Source organism: Podarcis gaigeae, assembly GCF_964106915.1.
Source record: "Podarcis gaigeae genome assembly, chromosome: 17".
Classification (NCBI taxonomy): Eukaryota; Metazoa; Chordata; class Lepidosauria; order Squamata; family Lacertidae; genus Podarcis; species Podarcis gaigeae.
In genome coordinates, this window is record NC_139694.1 from 29,546,449 (window position 1) to 29,565,298 (window position 18,850).

The 18,850-nt window shown below is 44.0% G+C and overlaps 1 protein-coding gene across 3 annotated transcripts in view; it reads right to left on the reverse strand.

The window, feature by feature from the left end:
- Positions 1-520: 520 nt before the first annotated feature.
- Positions 521-18,850, reverse strand: part of GLIS3 (GLIS family zinc finger 3) — a 186,956-nt gene continuing 168,626 nt past the window's right edge. For all 3 annotated transcript variants that reach the window (XM_083718651.1, XM_083718650.1, XM_083718649.1), the window contains 2 exons: positions 5,806-5,988; positions 521-2,262 (listed from right to left, as the gene is read on the reverse strand). In XM_083718651.1, the coding sequence (XP_083574777.1) occupies positions 2,126-2,262; positions 5,806-5,988 (320 nt within the window). In that variant the 3' untranslated portion in view covers positions 521-2,125. The remainder of the gene's footprint in view (positions 2,263-5,805; positions 5,989-18,850) is intronic.

The window sequence follows — 18,850 nt, forward strand, 5'->3', positions numbered from 1 at the left end:
GCGCCTGGCCACATCACTCTGTCTTCTGCTGTGTCAAGTTCACTTAGTTTTTGCAGGGCAGAGAGCAGGAATTCCATATCAAAACAAGACTGAAAGGACCCCAGGCTCTGAGTGTAGGATATTTTTATCTCCCATAGCTGGTTAAGGTGGATTCAGGATCTGGTTTGGCAAGGGGAGCCAAACAGAGATCCCCCTTGTGGGAATGGGGAGCCAGGGCTTGGCTTTCATAACCACAGGGAATAGCTTTAGCATGTGGCTTCAGTATACCCATAATTGTACAATTATGACTGGTTTAAAAATGATTAATTTTTCAAAATAATGATTTAGCTTTTGTAAGCCTGCTTCACCATTTCAAAAACTCTTCTCTTTATCCTTGCTAAAAATTAAGTGCATCAATTCCTTTGGCTCTTGGCATAGTCACATTTTGTTCCTCTGCGGTAACACGCTATTAACAAGAAAAACACACATTTAGAAATTGCTGAAATGCTTTGGCCCCAATACGAATGGCCCACAATACACATTGCATAAAGAAGTCTGCCATTTTAATTATATAATAATGTAACCATGACAAAGGCCACATCTTGACCATGAAAATTCATTTTCTACTGCCCACACAGGCTCATAACTATACAACAGAGAATTACCAGCTACATGAATTATTTTGGGATGCATTAAAAACATGGCATGTCGTTTTTATTTTTGTAAGAAAAAGTAAGTAGAAAGAAGAGGAAAGGAATGCATAGATTTAAAAATGATTGAAATACTAACATACCATATTTACAGCAGATGGAATTATAATAGCTCTTTCCATAGAATCTTCTAGAATATATGAGGGACAATGCCAGGAAGGTGCTCTCTTGCAGAATATGCAGGGTTGAACAACATGGGACACAATAAACCTCTGACCAAATGGAGGGGCAACTTGGATCAAGGCTACAATGCTGGGAGGGAGAAGTACAAGCCCTCTCCCAATGTTATGTTTCTTCTATGGAAACCCTTCTTTCCCTGAGGCTGCTTTTAGCTGGAAGGGGGTGAAAAGATAAGCTTCTTCACTGTACCTGTCCGCCCCCATAGCAAAAAAGCAAAACACAAGGTTTGGGAGGGGTGGGCTTCCATTGGAGAAAGCTTAGCACTCTTCCCCCAAAATAACAACACCATCTGAAATTAGCCACCAGCCACCAGATTAAAGAAGGGATACTGGGAGATCTACTACAGTGTGTGAAGTCTGAACCCAACACTTGTGGGACCCAGCAAGGCAGTGTTGAAAACCTTACATTTCTGGCAACAGTAGTGAATACACCTTCTTTATGTTGACTTCAAGACCCAATGAAGCTTGCTGGAAACACCTTCAAATATTTGCAAACATTCACAGGGAACTTCTGTTCTTCATGGGGAACACCTAATCTAAATATGTGTGCTTTTTTGAAAAGAACCTTCCATACAGAATTCTACACATGGAATATAAAAATTAAATTATAAAGCATTATTCAATATCAAGTGAGATTAACTCTCTCCAATGAAGGACTGCAAAAACACCACAAACAACTGTCTCTCTTTCGGCTAATACAGTTAATACTGTGTTGTTAAAGAGGATTGATGTTCCCAGAATCCAAAAAGAAAGTGGAATGGTGCTGTCTCCACCTCCAATTGGTGCCTCAAAAACCGCTCCTTGTCTTCAGCCTTGCAAGGCTGTGTACTGGGCCTGCAAAGCACCAAACAAGCTCATTATGCAAGGCACCTTTGCTTTTTCCAAGAAAGTTGTTGCAAGTTTCTACAGAGTCCTTTCAGAGGGTTTCCAAAAACTGTAGTGAAAATTTCAACAATTCATCTAGAAATATAAGAAGCAGTGGTTTTCTTATTCGTTCCCTTTGAAAAGAGGTTTTACCACAAAAAAGAGACTGAATTTAAAAAGCAGTTGCTCACACTTCAGCAGGTAAGTTTCAACCAGAATCTTCTCCCTTACTGTATATTTATTAGCTGCATCTGTGACGGTCAATGCTATCTGGTAGTGTTTCCTTCGTTTCTTGGATAATACACTCAGCACTTGAACTGACCACAAAAAGATGGTCCATGATAGAATGGTTCTGATAGGGATTAGATGCAGAAGTGTAGCTTTTCCCCCTCCTCAGCCTTCGGTGTAAACTGAAGAAAGTTGACTCGGGCAACGATCTACAGCATTTATTTGAAGGAAACTGGAGTCCTCAATTCCATTGCGCAATGAATCACCAAATATCTCTGTAGAGCCTGATGGAAGATCATAAACTGAGAAGAGAAGGTGAAAATGAAGAAATTTTGTACATCGAATAGATTGAACTGGGTAGGTTACACAGTAGAAATCTGGGTATAATTACATGTTGCATGCAAACACAGGATTCCTCTTGTGTATTTTCAGAGAGGAAAACATATATGGAGCACCGCAGAAGATAAAGCTGCTTGGAAGGCAATCTGCAGCAGAGAGTGGTTGGCAGGGCAAGGGTTAAGCACCCTTTCCCCTTTCCGCCAGCCTCCCCTCCCCCACAAATCTTCTTTTCTACACACAAAACAGTCTTCAGGCTCTCAGTATTCACTGCACCTGCTGCTTATCTGCTCAGTTAGCTTTGAGATTTATTAGTAAATGCCATAATTTCCTGACATTTCCTTATGAATATTGGTGAATCTTACTATTATAAAATATCTAGCTAAAAAGCACAGGCTAGGTTTATAAATGGTTCGGGGTAATATACGCATGCTCATCGCTTGTGGACTGTAGCGCAAAGAACATATATACCATATTGGCCCGAATATAAGCCACACCTTTTCCCCAAATTCCGACTGTGAAAAGTTAAAGTGTGGCTTAAATTCGTGACCTTACAAAAATCGGGTTTTACAATTAATAATAATAATAATAATAATAAATTTTATTTATACCCCGCCCTCCCCGGCCAGAGCTGGGCTCAGGGCGGCTAACACCAGTAAAATTACAATAGAAACATAAAGGAGGAGGGAGAAAAAAAACCCAATTTAAAATACAGGTTAAAATGCAATTTAAAATGCAGCCTCATTTTAAAAGAATCCCATAGATCAAAATCATAAGGGAAGGGAAGACATCATAGCTGTCAACTTTTCCCTTTTCTTGCAAGGAATCCTATTCGGAATAAAGGAATTTCCCTTTAAAAAAGCGAAACATTGACAGCTATGGGAAGACATAAGGGTCAGACTGAGTCCAAACCAAAGGCCAGGCGGAACAGCTCTGTCTTGCAGGCCCTGCGCAAAGATGTCAAGACCCGCAGGGCCCTAGTCTCTTGTGACAGAGCGTTCCACCAAGTCGGGGCCAGTACTGAAAAAGCCCTAGCCCTAGTTGAGACCAATCTAACCACCTTGTGACTTGGGACCTCCAAGGTGTTGTCATTTGTGGAACTTAAGGTCCTCTGCGGGGCATACCAGGAGAGGCGGTCCCATAGGTACGAGGGTCCTAGGCCTCATAGGGCTTTAAAGGTCAAAACCAGCACCTTGAACCTGACCCCATATTCCACCGGGAACCAGTGCAGCTGGTAAAGCACTGGATGAATGTGATCGTGCCGCGAGGACCCCGTAAGGAGCCTCACTGCGGCATTCTGCACCCGCTGGAGTTTCTGGGTCAGCTTCAAGGGCAGCCCCGCGTAGAGTGAGTCACAATAATCAAGCCTGGAGGTGACCGTTGCATGGATCACTGTGGCCAGATCAGGGTGAGAAAGGTAAGGGACCAACTGCTTAATACGGCGGAGATGGAAAAATGCTCCCTTTGCTGTGGCTGCAACCTGCACCTCCATGGAAAGGGAGGCATCGAAGGTTACACCCAAGCTCTTGACAGAAGGCGCTGGCACTAATTGAGCCCCCGCAAGAGATCAGATTTGGCCCCCAACCCCATGTTATCCTGAGTCAGCCAGAAGACCTCTGTCTTCAAAGGACTGAACTTCAACCGGCTCCCACACAGCCATTTTACATATGGCAAAACGGAACAAAAAAAATGTTTCCTTGCTGATTTGTGAGCTCAAGACTGCTCATTTGCCATTGACGGGTGTGAGTGCCTGCAGAATTGTAGCGACTGAATAGCAATTTGCGATTTGAGCGACTGTATGGTCACTTTTTGGGGCTTGCGAGATCAAAGGCTTAAATGGGCTTGGAGTTACAATTCTACCAACCGTGGCGATTTTCAGCCTGTAACCCAGTTTTAAGGGAGCGGCTTATATTTGGGTTTTGTCTTTTTTCCTCCCCCTCCCCTTGAATTTTAAAGGTGCGGCATATTTGTGGGTGTCAGGAAACTGCCACTGGCTCAGGGGCGAGAGGGGAAAAGCCGGGTGGATTACAGAGAGCCCCCCAAAGATTGTGGAAAGCAGCACCTCCTCAGCGGAGGAGAGTAACCACACCTCCAGTGGAGAGGAGCTTCAGGGCTCGGAGGAGGCGAGGCAGTGCCAGGAGACCTTGCCTAGGCAAAGCGGGGAGGAGAGAGGTCCTCCATTGCCCATGACCTCCCTGCGCAGTAGGCTTCCATGCTGAGAGGGGAGGCGCAGACTGGGCGTCAAGAAACTACTCTGCTGGGGAAGGTTTAAGGACCGCCCACTCACAGATTCTGCCAGTGAATGAGCCAGCCATGGAATAGTGGCGCTCTGCATGGTGAAGGGTCTTTGGCACCAATAACAAGGCTTTACACCCGACCAGGGAGGCATTTGCCTGATTGCTCGCGAGTAACCCACTGATATCCTTACAGCAGGTGTGGCCAATATGTTACGCAATGGAGAGCTGGCCTGGTGTAGTGGCGAATCGGAGAGTCAATGGGGAGGCCTGAACTCCCGGGATCACCTTCAAGCAAGTCTCACTTCCTCAGCCCCAGTCCTCTCATTGCAAGATGGGGAATTATCACGCTGGCTTTCCTCACAACACAACTTTGAGGTTCACCACTGAATGATGAACAGGAAGTGCTTTGAAGACTTTAAAGGGCTACACAGATGTTAAGCATTATTATGCATGAGGGAGTATTTTATTTATTATTACTTATTTATTAATAACATTTATGAACTACCTTTCAAAAAGCACCTGCCTGTTCACATTTTTGGCAGGTCACCAAAGGCCCAGTAGCCAAGTTTTCTATACAGACCTATGAACCAGTCCTAAGACACAGGTGCTCAGGGTTAAAAGGCTGCAGCAGAAGAACTGCGTTCTTTATTTCTGTCCATTTCTGTCACTGGCCTGCTAGAGGCCCAGTCTAGACTGGATTAAGGGACAGAAACTGCCGATTTTCTTCACAGATGAAAATCTGTTACATGGTGAAAGAGCAGATGGGAATTCTCAGAAATTTGTTTTAAAAGAAACAAATGTTTACAGCTAGCTGTGTAATCCAGTTTAAAGCTGGCAAGGTTACAAACTTAGTGAGAACCACTTCACAGGTTACCAAATTCCTATGCAGCAAATTATTTAAGAAGGAAGGCTACAAAATTGCCACAACTGGCTGCTCATTTCTCAGTATCTTACATGCAAGTTGCAATTCATGACTGACATGTGGAACCAGATTGATATCTTACAAGGTGTGATAACATTTGAATTGACCCCAGGTTTTCTTAATAAAGGTCCAAAGTGCCTCTTAGAAGGTCTAGACTAGGGAGGAGTGTTGATGTAGGGGGATTATGGTGTACAGCAGTATGAAATGAGTTTCAAATGGGTGTTGGGGATCAGTACACACTTTGGAAACATAGAATATCCTTTCCAGAAAAGATCTCATGAAACTAAGAGCTCTAGAAAGATTTACCACAGAGTGCACCTTTAACTAACGCGACCACAGTAGGGGGTTACCTGTAATGCCAGAATGCGCTGAAAATGCTCTGTGGAAAACATCAAAACCTCCCTGACCCACAGATGTGGGTACAAGACAGTCTTCAAAAGGCGGGACCATATTACAAGTTCCGCCATGTTGCAAATTTCTCTGATTGTCGGCATAATGTGGGGAACAGAATGTTTGCAGCTGCCCGTAAACACCTAGAAAGAGAAAAGACATAGAAATAGATCAAATTCATTTTCTGTATTTACACCAGTTTCATTAGAAACTTCTCTTTGACGTCACTTTTCCAGGAAGCTTTGGCAATATATTTCAGACTATTTTAAAGCTGTGCCGTCAAGTCCTTAAAGCAAGTGCCACCATAGTAATTAATTGTCTTGGCATTTTCATGAGAATTTTCTCTTAAAAATCATATTTGCTTGCCCTTCTTTAACCTTCAGAAAGTTGCACTTCTCCTTGAGTATCTTTTGTCTAATTACACAAATTCAGCCTTGATGAGAAAAATGGAGAGACACACGAAAACCAAAGCTATGGCAGAAGTTGAAACCACAGCTATGCTTCTCTTAGTCCTAGGCAGTTAAATTGCAGGCCTGAATCCCTAAATTTTCTGAATTCTAGCACTGTTCTGTGAAATGAAGTAATAGTAATCTGTTGTGTACCATATCCTGAGTCCTGAGCAAAAAGAAAGATTAGTTTTTGGTGACAACAAGTCTCTAGAAAAGAGAGAGAAGGGATTATAAATATTCTTTAAAATTGTTCTTTATATATGAAGCAATGTCCTCAATTTAGTCCTCAATAGATTTTGGTGAAGCTTGAAAAAAAATGCATATAATGTTTTACTATTAAACTGTATTGGAAGGTGGGGAAATTAGTGCTTCCAAAATAATAGGCAAAGGGTGATAATTATACATTTATAATTTTACATTCTTGTGTCTTGGGAGAGAGGGACATATTTTGTTCCATGACTCATACTTTTTAAGACTGGGCAATTTTGTGTAAATCAGCATTCCACTCAGAGCATTTGGGATTCAGAATAGGGCATTGTGAGAAGTTCTAAACCGAGAAGGAGTGTGGAACAATGTCAAAGAACATTTTCAGCCCGGCTTTGCCTAAGTCTTGCCAGCTGGCTTCACGTACCAGAGATGGAAATAGCTGTTTCTGGTAACTGCTGTGACTCAGCTGTAAACTCTCACAGTGCAGCCACGGCTGGTTGGGACAGCAGTTATTTTTAAGAATGCTTTTCAAGTATGCACAAAGCGCCATTGAGAGTAATGAGCTAAAAACCGTTTTGGAAAGTTGTTGTTTTCTATTATTTTACTATGGCCACTTTTCTTCTTAAATGTCAGCATAGAGCAGGAGAGGGGAGATCTGTTGCAAATAGCCAGTACAGTTGGCAAACCAGTTCATTTAGAGAAAGAAGGTAGCTTATTTTCCTAGAGGAAAAAGAGTTAAGAAAGGTGAAAGCATTACGAGTGAAGAGAGTTGTAGTGCCTTGTCCCTGTGTTGACGTCTTCATGGGCACACAGATGGATGTTTCCATATGCAAGTTTGTGTGCCTCAATCTACCAATGATTGCTTCAGTTTTAAGCCTTTGAAACTTACCGTATTTTTTGCTCTATAAGACTCACTTTTTCCCTCCTAAAAAGTAAGGGGAAATGTGTGTGCATCTTATGGAGCAAATGCAGGCTGCGCAGCTATCACAGAAGCCAGACCAGCAAGAGAGATTGCTGCTTTCACTCTGCAGTGATGCCTCTTGCTGTTCTGGCTTCTGAGATTCAGAGGTACCACTGTACTTCCCTTTTCCTTTCACACCTCCTATACCTGCAAGGGCAAGTTTTATTTTCTCTTAAAACATAGCTGTCGTGTGCAAGAGCAGTTCTGCTGTTTTAAAAATACAAGTGCCAAAACAGCAAGAACTGACGGAAAGCGGCAGGCTGCATCCTGGAATGTAACACACATGTAAAGAAGTCTTTCAGCACAATACAGTTCAGTACATCTACAGTCCGCTAATTTGTGGTTTTATTTTTTATTTTCTTCCGCTATCGGATTATCTGCAGGGTCTGTGTGTTTGTGTGTGCATAGGCTGCCACTTGGATGAGGACGTCATGTTGACACCATTAAAAGAAATAAATCAACATTAAACTCCAGGGTGGATGAGCCCTTAGTTGCTATGAGAAGTCTGGGGAAAAGTTCTCCCTGGCTGTGCTGAACTTACTCTGCAATGCCTGAGTCCTTTCTCAATGCACTAAGGGGAGCCTGATTTGGAGGAACAAGATGAAGGCACAAAACCCTTGTCTGTTGTCAAGATTACAAAATGTGACATTCTTTAAGAAAAATTTGCTCTTTTGTGTGCATGAGTGGAGGTTTGTGGAAGGAAGGTGGGGAGGCACACAAATGTCCAGGAAAATAAGGATTGAACAATTATTGAACCAGCACAATGTTCCTGCTGTGGAGTTGTGCTCCAAATAAGATCACTACATCAGCACAGGATTATGGTATGATGCCACCAGAAATCAGGTGTTAGCACTGTGAATGAAACTTATGTATGACATATAGCTGGTCTGCAAAGGTCACTGTAAAAAAGCAGCTATCCTATATTATATCCTAGAAACATTGTTGTAATCTAAATAGTTACATGCAGTCCATGCAACTCATGCTTGCTTGCTACATATATTCTGTAACAGAATGGCAACAGGCAGACAGAATTTGACCCATTTGTGAACACAGACTGTTGTTAGAGCAACAAAAGCCAATCTGTGTATACAGTGGTACCTTGGGTTACATACGCTTCAGGTTACATACACTTCAGGTTACAGACTCCGCTAACCCAGAAATAGTGCTTCAGGTTAAGTACTTTGCTTCAGGATGAGAACAGAAATTGTGCTCCGGCGGAGCGGCAGCAGCAGGAGGCCCCATTAGCTAAAGTGGTGCTTCAGGATAAGAACAGTTTCAGGTTGAGTACAGACCTCTGGAATGAATTAAGTACTTAACCTGAGGTACCACTGTACTTGAAGCCCATGAATAAGCGAAGGATGCCCAAAGGCTGGTTGGACGAAGAACCGTGACTATGGAAGCCAACCAGTCCGGTATTACAGCAGAAATGCACTTCAGATGAGGCTCTGGAACTGGGGACCAGCTTAGCTCAGTTATCTTCTACGCCTTCGGTAGGTTGTAAATATGGCAAAACCAAAGGAATAACAAAAAAGCTGCAATAAATGCAGAACAATTCATCTACATAAGAACACAGCCTGTGCTGTCTTCATATCACCCCAAAGCACTTATGAGCTTGAGATGCTGATAAACGCTGCATCCAAAGTGCTAGCTTTCAAGATGAAGTAAAATCAAAAGTGAATGGCAGCAGGGAATGTAGCTAAGTATGGCAAGAGAAAGATGCAAGGAAGCTTGGCTGTGAAGCAAGGCCCATTATTGTGTTGTCTTGCAACAACCCCCTGAATTTTTTGCAACAACAATCTCTGATTTTTTTTTTGTAGTCAATAACTCTTCAGTCCTTGGGTCCTCTGCAAGATAAAAAAGGGAAAGGGACTCCTGACCATTAGGTCCAGTCGTGACCGACTCTGGGGTTGTGGCGCTCATCTCACTTTACTGGCCAAGGGAGCCGGCGTACAGCTTCCAGGTCATGTGGCCAGCATGACTAAGCAGTTTATGGCAAACCAGAGCAGCGCACAGAAATGCCGTTTCCCTTCCCGCCAGAGTGCTACCTATTTATCTACTTGCACTTTGACGTGCTTTTGAACTGCTAGGTTGGCAGGAGCAGGGTCCGAGCAACGGGAGCTCACCCCGTCGTGGGGATTCAAACCGCCGACCTTCTGATTGGCAAGTCCTAGGCTCTGTGGTTTAACCTACAGCGCCACCCGCGTCCCTTCCTCTGCAAGATAAAAAAACCTCTGCAAGATATCCAGTGATTTTTTTAAAAAACACACACCCTAGGACACGTTTAAAGGCACTTCTCAGACCATGCTAACATTCCAAAGAGTCTCCACATTCACTCCCTACAAGACTATGAACTGGCTTCCAGATGGCTTGATGCATCTAATCCAAGACAACCAATATTATCTTTTATTGTATTTCTTCTATTTAACATGCCAACCTTATTACTGGTAAGCCAGATGTTCTTGACCTCCCCCAACTTTAAGTAATCACCACCCATCCCTGTTTGGATTTATTTGATACCATTAATTACTCTTCCACTTTCGAAGGCAAATCCCAGCTGCAAACAGAAGAATTGTAAAACACAGGGTGTCAGAAGTACTCTAGGGCACTGAGACTCAATAGAAGCATTTATTCTATCTTATGTGTAAAAAAAAAGTGCTTATTTTCTTTTCAAGAGTGTTTTCAGGTGCCAAAGCCAAAGATCAATGGTTTCTAGATAGAAAGCAATAATAAGTATTTTGTTTCATGCACATGCTCCTATCTATCTACACACTTGTGGGAGAGAGAGAGAGATGAGTCGGTGTAAGTTGACTGGTGAATATGCACAGACAGAGATGATGTGCACATTCATATAAATCAGGGGTTGGAGAACATTTATTTGACTGAGGGCCACAGTCACTCAGGCATATGTTAGGGCTGCATGTGGATAATGGGAGGAGCCAGAGCCAAACATGAGCGGAGCCATTCTTTCCCCCGCAGATCTCCTCCCTGTCCAGTGGGACTTTGGTAGAGGGACAAATCGCTCCAGTCAGAGGTCTGAACTGATCATTAGAGCTGATCAGAGAGCTGTTTGACTGCTTCATCCTTCCCCTGCTTTCACCATTTCCTCTCCCTCCAATCCTTTCCTGCCCACATTCTCTCCTTCCAGGTATTGTGTCATCAGGTGATTGACTGAGAGGCAGTCTTGGCCTCCTGTCAAACTTATCTCGGGGGGGGGGGGAGGTGGGGAGATCAGGAACTACCACCAGCAAGATCCAATTCCCCTCCCCTGTGATAGACTCATGTACAGTGGTACCTCGGTTTAAGAACAGCCCTGTTTACGAACTCCGCAAAACCAGAAGTACCAGTAGTGTCCTGGTTTGCAAACTTTACCTTGGTCTAAGAACGGAAGCCAAATGGTGGAAGGCCACCGGCAGTGGGAGGCCTCATTAGGGGAAGCTTGCCTCAGTTTAAGAACGGTTTTGGTTTAAGAACGGACTTCCGGAACGGATTAAGTTTGTAATCCGAGGTACCACTGTAGTCTGTTCAACTTCTGGTTCTTCTGATTGGTCAGGAAGATCAGAGGTCTTTGTTTGGCTTTTTGGGGTGGTGGTGGTTAAGATTTCCCTTTCCTTTCAATCCACAAACCTTTGTATTTCTGCACACCTAGGAAGTCTGCCATGTTTGTGGGAACCACTCCCTTGTTTTTTTTTGGGGGGGGCCTGCTTTGATTCCAAACTAAGTTCAGAAGCATGGAGGAAACATCTGCTGTTGTTGTTGTTTAGTCGTTCAGTCGTGTCCAACTCTTCGTGATCCCATGGACTAGAGCACGCCAGACACTTCTGTCTTCCACCGCCTCCCGCAGTTTGGTCAAACTCATGTTGGTAGCTTTGAGAACACTGTCCAACTATCTCTTCCTCTGTCGTCCCCTTCTCCTTGTGCCCTCCTTCTTTCCCAACATCAGGGTCTTTTCCAGGAAGACTTCTCTTCTCATGAGGTGGCCAAAGTCTTGATCTTCTTGCAGTCCATGGGACTCTCAAGAGTCTCCTCCAGCACCATAATTCAAAAGCATCAATTCTTCGGCGATCAGCCTTCTTTATGGTCCAGCTCTCACTTCCATACATCACTACTAGGAAAACCATAGCTTTAACTATACGGACCTTTGTTGGCAAGGTGATGTCTCTGTTTTTTAAGATGCTGTCTAGGTTTGTCATTGCTTTGAAACATCTCCTAGCCCTATTTAAATATCAAGATTTGAGCTAGCTGTGTGTTGCTAGGCTCCTACAAGATTCAGGACATAGGCCCATGACATTTGCAAATTTGAGGCTCTGAGTAAATCATGATGGTGGGTGGCTGTGGTCTCACCACCACTGCACTTTCAGCATGCCCGGCAGTACTGTAAGCATACATGTGTGTGTGTCATTTATTTAAAGATATATTTAAATAAATGACACAGTGAGGGGGACTGGTGCTTTCAAGGAGCGGCTGCTCTCTGCCCTATTGCTAAGTTCATTAAGACCTGAGCAGATATCAGGTGAAAGGTGAGGGAGTCTATTTTTGCAAGCCATCTTTGTGTTGTGTCAACCTCTTTGACAACTCTGTGTCAAAAAGTGGCACATAAGTATTATAAATAGTAGATAAACAGAAGCAAAGACATCAGGGTTTCATTGATTAAGCATAGCTCTGGTTGTCAGCCAAACACAATGGAAACGGATGCACCCATTGATCTGGGTGAATGATCAGGGTATATTAATTTTTTTTAGAGATATTGACTTTTTATTTACTTAAATCTTGGGTGGAACGAGTCTATATACATTGCTCTGCAGGTATGTGATTCTCTAAAGAATTTATGTCTAGGGCAAAGCTGCTTTCAATCACAAGTGTTTGAATAAAAAGCAGAAGAATGATTGATTTTGCTCATCATCTCTTTTTTCCTGACATACTCACACTTCTAAAAGGAATTTTGTGGGCAAATACTGCACACGAAGAAGGAGAGAATCCTAATGCAAATAATCATGCCACACCAGGTGAACAGGGCCAAAGGTGAGAGATGGAGCTTACGGAAGCTGGGAAATATTGGGCCTTTGCTACTCCTGAGCAGAAGCCAAGCAGAACAAATGAGCTTCCCCAACCTTTACAAATATTACTCTCTTCTCCTGCCTTTTGGAATTGTGGAAATTACCTCATTACTAGAGCTGCAGCGTCACCTGAACTGCTCCATTGTAGATGCAGAAGGGGCATTTGCACTGCAGTGACTGAGGATAGGCTGCCTTAATTCTCATTACTGACCACATTGTACAGTGGTACCTCGGGTTACATACGCTTCAGGTTACATACGCTTCAGGTTACAGACTCCGCTAACCCAGAAATAGTACCTCGGGTTAAGAACTTTGCTTCAGGATGAGAACAGAAATTGTGCAGCGGCGGTGCGGCGGCAGCGGGAGGCCCCATTAGCTAAAGTGGTGCTTCAGGTTAAGAACAGTTTCAGGTTAAGAACGGACCTCCAGAACGAATTAAGTACTTACCCGAGGTACCACTGTATTGCTGGTTCTTGGTGTAAAAGAGTTATGATGGCACTTGCATTGCAACCAATACATATGGATGCCCTTATCCTGCATGATGATGAACTGTGCACATCCTTCTCTTTGTTCATCTGGAAATTGTCCACCCCAGACTTGTGTATTATTTTGTTTTCTTATGATATAAAAGTCTTTGACACCTGAACTTGGTTCGGTTTCAGGAGAGGCACCTTGCCGGGATATAAACTCTGCCTGGCTGACCTCCAAGAGTCCACCAGATCCCATAAACAGTATAATTCCTGGGAGAGGTGATGCTGGGCCAGTGTGGTGTAGTGGTTAAGAGTGGTCGACTTGTAATCTGGTGAACTGGGTTCGCGTCTCTGCTCCTCCACATGCAGCTGCTGGGTGACCTTGGGCTGGTCACACTTCTCTGAAGTCTCTCAGCCCCACTCACCTCACAGAGTGTTTGTTGTGGGGGAGGAAGGGAAAGGAGAATGTGAGCCGCTTTGAGTCTCCTTCGGGTAGTGATAAAGCGGGATATCAAATCCAAGCTCTTCTTTTCTTCTTCTTCTGCTGGCATAAACTTTGTCTGACTGACTCCTGGAGCCACGGATTACGGGTGTCCATGCCTGAACCCCCTCCCCCAGTGAGCCTTGCCCTGTAGAGCCTTATCATGGCTGAGGAAATTGGCTCTTTCTGACTGACTCCTTTAAAATCTACCCTTGAGCCAAGGATCTTTAATAATAATAATGAAATTTTATTTATATCCCGCCCTCCCCAGCTGAAGCCGAGCTCAGAGTGGCTAACAACAGTAAAATGATACAACATTCTAAAATCAGTTCATTCTAAAATCAGTTCAAATCAGGTTAATGGCAACCATTGGGCTAGAGTTCTGTGAGGATTGCCAAAGGAGGGGGTCAGGCTGTGCCTTGGCCAAAGGCCTGGTGGAACAGCTCTGTCTTGCAGGTCCTGCAGAAAGATGTCAAGTCCCGCAGGGCCCTAGTCTCTTGTGACGGAGTGTTCCATCAGATTGGAGCCACAGCTGAAAAAAGCCCTGGCTCTGGTTGAGGCCAGCCTAACCTCTCTGTGGCCCGGGACCTCCAAGATGTTTTTGTTTGAAAACTGTAAGGTCCTCCGTGGGACATACCAGGAGAGGCGGTCCCATAGGTACAAGGGTCCTAGGCCGTATAGGGCTTTAAAGGTTAAAACCAGCACCTTGAACCTGATCCTGTACTCCACCAGGAGCCAGTGCAGCTGGTATAGCACTTGGTGAATGTGATTCCGCAGCGAGGACCCCGTAAGGAGTCTTGCCGTGGCATTCTGCACCTGGTTGAGTTTTTGGGTCAGTCTCAAGGGCAGCCTCACGTAGAGCGAGTTACAATAATCCAGTCTGAAGGTGACCGTCACATGGATCACAGTGGCTAGGTCAGGGCGAGAGAGATAAGGAGCCAACTGCTTAGCTTGGCGGAGATGAAAAATGCCGCCTTTGTTATAGCTGCAATCTGCGCCTCCATGGAAAGGGAGGTGTCGAAGATTACACCCAAACTCTTAACGGACGGTGCTGGCACTAATTGCGCCCCTGCAAGAGATGGGAGTTGCCTCCCCAATCCCATATCATCCCGACCCAGCCAAAAGACCTCTGTCTTCGAAAGATTTAACTTCAACCGGCTCCCAGCCACAGCTTCCAAACATCTGATCAGTGTGTCTGGGGCCGAGTCAGGATGGCCATCCATTTACTGCTCCCCTCTGTGTTTTTGGATAGAACATGAGGACAGAAAGTTATACCATCATTCTCATCTCTAGTATTTCAGCTTCCACTTCTCCAGTGCTCACCTTCCTCCCGACACACAGAAGCATTGCTGCACAGCCTCCTTTGTCTGTTTGTCCCCCAACTCTCACTCCCTGCTATATTCCTTCCTTCTCTGGGATGGCCTCAAGCCCCTTCCTGGTGTTAAGGAAAAATCTAGGTGTGAGGCTGCTCAGTCACCCACCTCATCGGGCAGAGCCCGTGGGTCCCTGCGGAATAAAGGAAGGAGTCCAGCCAACCAGAGCAAATAGCTATAGACCAAAGTTTATTGCGCAATAGGTTCAAAGAGCAGATTTGAACTCCGAAAATGGGGTGACAAATACTTTTAAAACTTTCCTACCATATCCCAGAATATAGTTCGTACAGCATCATTGCTACATCATTGCTACATCACTGACATGTCACAAAAGGGGAGGGGTTAACTTTGGCAAACATGTCCAGACAAGTCCTTGGTACAAGATTAGCATAAGCAGACATGACAGGGCAAGACTCAGGTATAAGATTAGCATAGACAAATATGTCTTAAGTACCCACCACCCAAAAGTACAATAGAACTTCCTTTGTATGTCTGGAGCCTGAGGCAAGTCAGGTGATGAGATTTGGCTTCCTTTGGCTAACAATGAGCCCAGCAATTGTCACCTCTGGGAACTTCCTGGAGTCCTTTTCCAAGGGGAAAATACCTTTGGAATGGAGGAAACTGGGAAAGGAGTTGATTTTATGTTATTTTTAAAGCTAGGTAACTTCCCTGAGAAGACAGGAGTGCCTGGCGTGCTCTGGTCCATGGGGTCACGAAGAGTCGGACACGACTAAAGGACTAAACAACAACCTCAAACTTCCCTGAGCTGTCAAGTTGAAAGGATACATTCAGGCATAATATTTGTAATATTTAACTTTAAAGAGATGCCCCCCCCCCGGTAATTTCCGTAACACTGGGAACCTAGAATACAGTCCTAAAGCCATACTCTCTGTGCGCTTGCATCTTTTGCTAATTTCTGGGCCAGTGCTCCCAGATTGACAGAAGCCTATTTTTCAGAAGAAAAGAGTCAGGTTCATGGAGGGGAACATTCCCTGTTTCATTTGAGCTGAATCTCCCCCAGGCATTTGTACTACAGAAGGGCTCCAAAGAGAAAATTTTATTTTCAGTCATAGACGGAAGCACATGTCCTGAGCAAAAACCTAGAGCTTGTCTTGCTTCAAGTGTCTCGTCCTTTGCAGTAGAACAGTTTTTGCACCCTGCAAAGACATTGCATCTGGCAGTGATGATCATGGCCGCAACAGTAATGCCCCACGCTAGACTCTGATGTTGTGCCAGCAGAGAAGCCCTGGACTCAAACTCTATACATTTTTCAAAAGAAAAGAAAATCAGAGGGATTGCTTGTAGGGTTGGCTATTCTTTCCTTTCTGTGTAAGCAGCTGTCAAGCATTGAATAAGTACATTATAAAGTGGAGGCCACTGTAACTGGTAAGAAAGGTTATATTAGCCTGTATTTGACTGCAGTATCGTTTCTTTTAAGTTCTAACATCCAGTGATTCCATTAAGCTTTTAAAATCCTCAGGGTTTTTTTATTTCCAGCTTAGGAAACCATTTACAATTTGTTCAAAAGTCTTCTTGGCCGCTAAACCCTTTTTCTTATTGGTACAGCCAATTTAAACTAAGCTGACAAGTTTAAGACTACATATTGAGACAGAAAAATGTCAGTATTGTTTGGTAGCAGATTGAGCTGAGAGTTCAATGGCAATAGCTGCAGCCCTTTAAATCATGTGAAGGCAGGAGAAGAATTGCAAGAGACAAAGGCTAACAAAGCTTTGCCCACTACCTGATATATATACCAAACAGACCAGGCTGATGGAGTAGCTCCATGGGATTCTTCTACTGAGTTGCAGTAGCATGACCCAGGACAGCAGATTTTTATTCTTTGCAGGTTACTGAGATGCTTAACTAAAAACTCGGTCTCATTGTTTCCTCTTCACTGAAGTGCCAAAAAGAGAGGCTGAGTGGAGGGGAGTGATTTATACAGCAAAAATGTCAGGGCAGGGCAACGGTTTGCAGCCTGATGCTTGCAACTCTTGCTATGAGTGGTAAGAGAAACACATGGATGATGGCATCTCATGTAAAAAACAAAAAACAAATTAAAATAAAGGAACTTACTCCATAATGGAACAGACCAAGGAATGGAAAGAGAATAAGAACCAAAGGTGGGATTCACCTAAGGAGCCTTGACAATGGACACTCTGTGCAAGGACTCCCACGTGTGCAATTCCTGCATTGCAGGGGTTGGACTAGATGGCCCTTGGGGTCCCTTCCAAATGTATGATTCTATGATTTACAAGCAGTATAAAATGAAGATTTAAAGCAGGTTCAGAGCCATCTTATCAGTTGTATTCTTTCAAAGTGAAGTACGGTAATTAATTTAATTTTTTGATTTGTTTTCTAGTCACTTAACCAATTCTTTTTTTGGCCCCGAGCAGCCTGCCCACTCTCTGTGCTATTTCCAGTCTTTGTTTAGTTGTTTAGTCATGTCCGACTCTTTGTGACCCCATGGACCAGAGCACGCCAGGCACTCCTGTATTCCACTGCATCCCGCAGTTTGGTCAAACTCATGCTAGTAGCTTCGAGAACACTGCCCAACCATCTCGTCCTCTGTCATCCCCTTCTCCTTCTGCCCTCCATCTTTCCCAATATTAGGGTCTTTTCCAGGGAGTCTTCTCTTCTCACGAGGTGGCCAAAGTATTGGAGCCTCAGCTTCAGGATCTGTTCTTCCAGTGAGCACTCAGGGCTGATTTCCTTCAGAATGGTTAGGTTTGATCTTCTTGCAGTCCATGGGACTCTCAAGAGTCTCCTCCAGCACCAGAATTCAAAAGCATCAATTCTTCGGCGATCAACCTTCTTTATGGTCCAGCTCTCACTTCTGTACATCACCACTGGGAAAACCATAGCTTGAACTATACGGACCTTTGTTGGCAAGGTGATGTCTCTGCTTTTTAAGATGCTGCCTAGGTTTGTCATTGCTTTTCTCCCAAGAAGCAGGCGTCTTTTAATTTCGTGACTGCTGTCACCATCTGCAGTGATCATGGAGCCCAAGAAAGTAAAATCTCTCACTGTCTCCATTTCTTCCCCTTCTATTTGCCAGGAGGTGATGGACCCAGTGCCATGATCTTTGTTTTTTTGAGCTTCAGACCATATTTTGCACTCTCCTCTTTCACCCTCATTAAAAGGTTCTTTAATTCCTCCTCACTTTCCGCCATCAAGGTTGTGTCTTTGCATATCTGAGGTTGCTGATATTTCCAGTCTTAGTAATAGTTAAAAGAAGGAGATCTGCCCTAATTGAAGGGCTATTTTGCAGTGTGTGGGCCCAGTGAGTGTTCCTCACTCAAGATGATCCTCAACCCCTCAAAATCTTTGTCTCTGGTGTGATGAATGTCTTCTGAGCTTGTGAGGCCCTATCACTGAACACCTTATCTCAAAAGGGAGTTTTGATAACCAAGATTTATACCTTAATTTTCCTAATCACCACATATTTATCTCTGCCGACAGGAGAGTCAACAGTCAATAACTAATGTGCCATATTTCCTCCATTATAGTGCAGTTTTAAGAACTGATTTCAGAAATTATTGGGGGAAATTAATTAAAACCTTGTGTGCTTAAGGGAACTGTCTCTTCCCTTCCCACCCCCATATTTATGTCACACCCCCCAGTGTGGATGGAAGATAACAAGATCTGCACACAGAAAGAGCACTTTATCACCTGCCTAAGTGTGGAAACCCAGTGGCAGTTCTGAATGGAGCTGAAAGTGGAGAAGCCACGATTGGGCAGTGCTGGGACTTGCCAGCCTGGAAGCACCCCTACATCTACATTGTGCCGAATTAATATATCCCAGCCTACATTTTATTACACCTTTATGGTAAAAGTGCCATGTTTCTTCCGTCCTGCAGGAGCACTCAGCTTAAAAAGCAGAAGGCATGCATGGGAGCTGATGCAGGCTGAGACAAGGCATGCTGTGCAGCTAAAAATCTAACTCAAACTTCTGCCCCAAGATAGCACAATTTTGTATTATACAGTTGTACCTCGGGTTAAGTACTTAATTC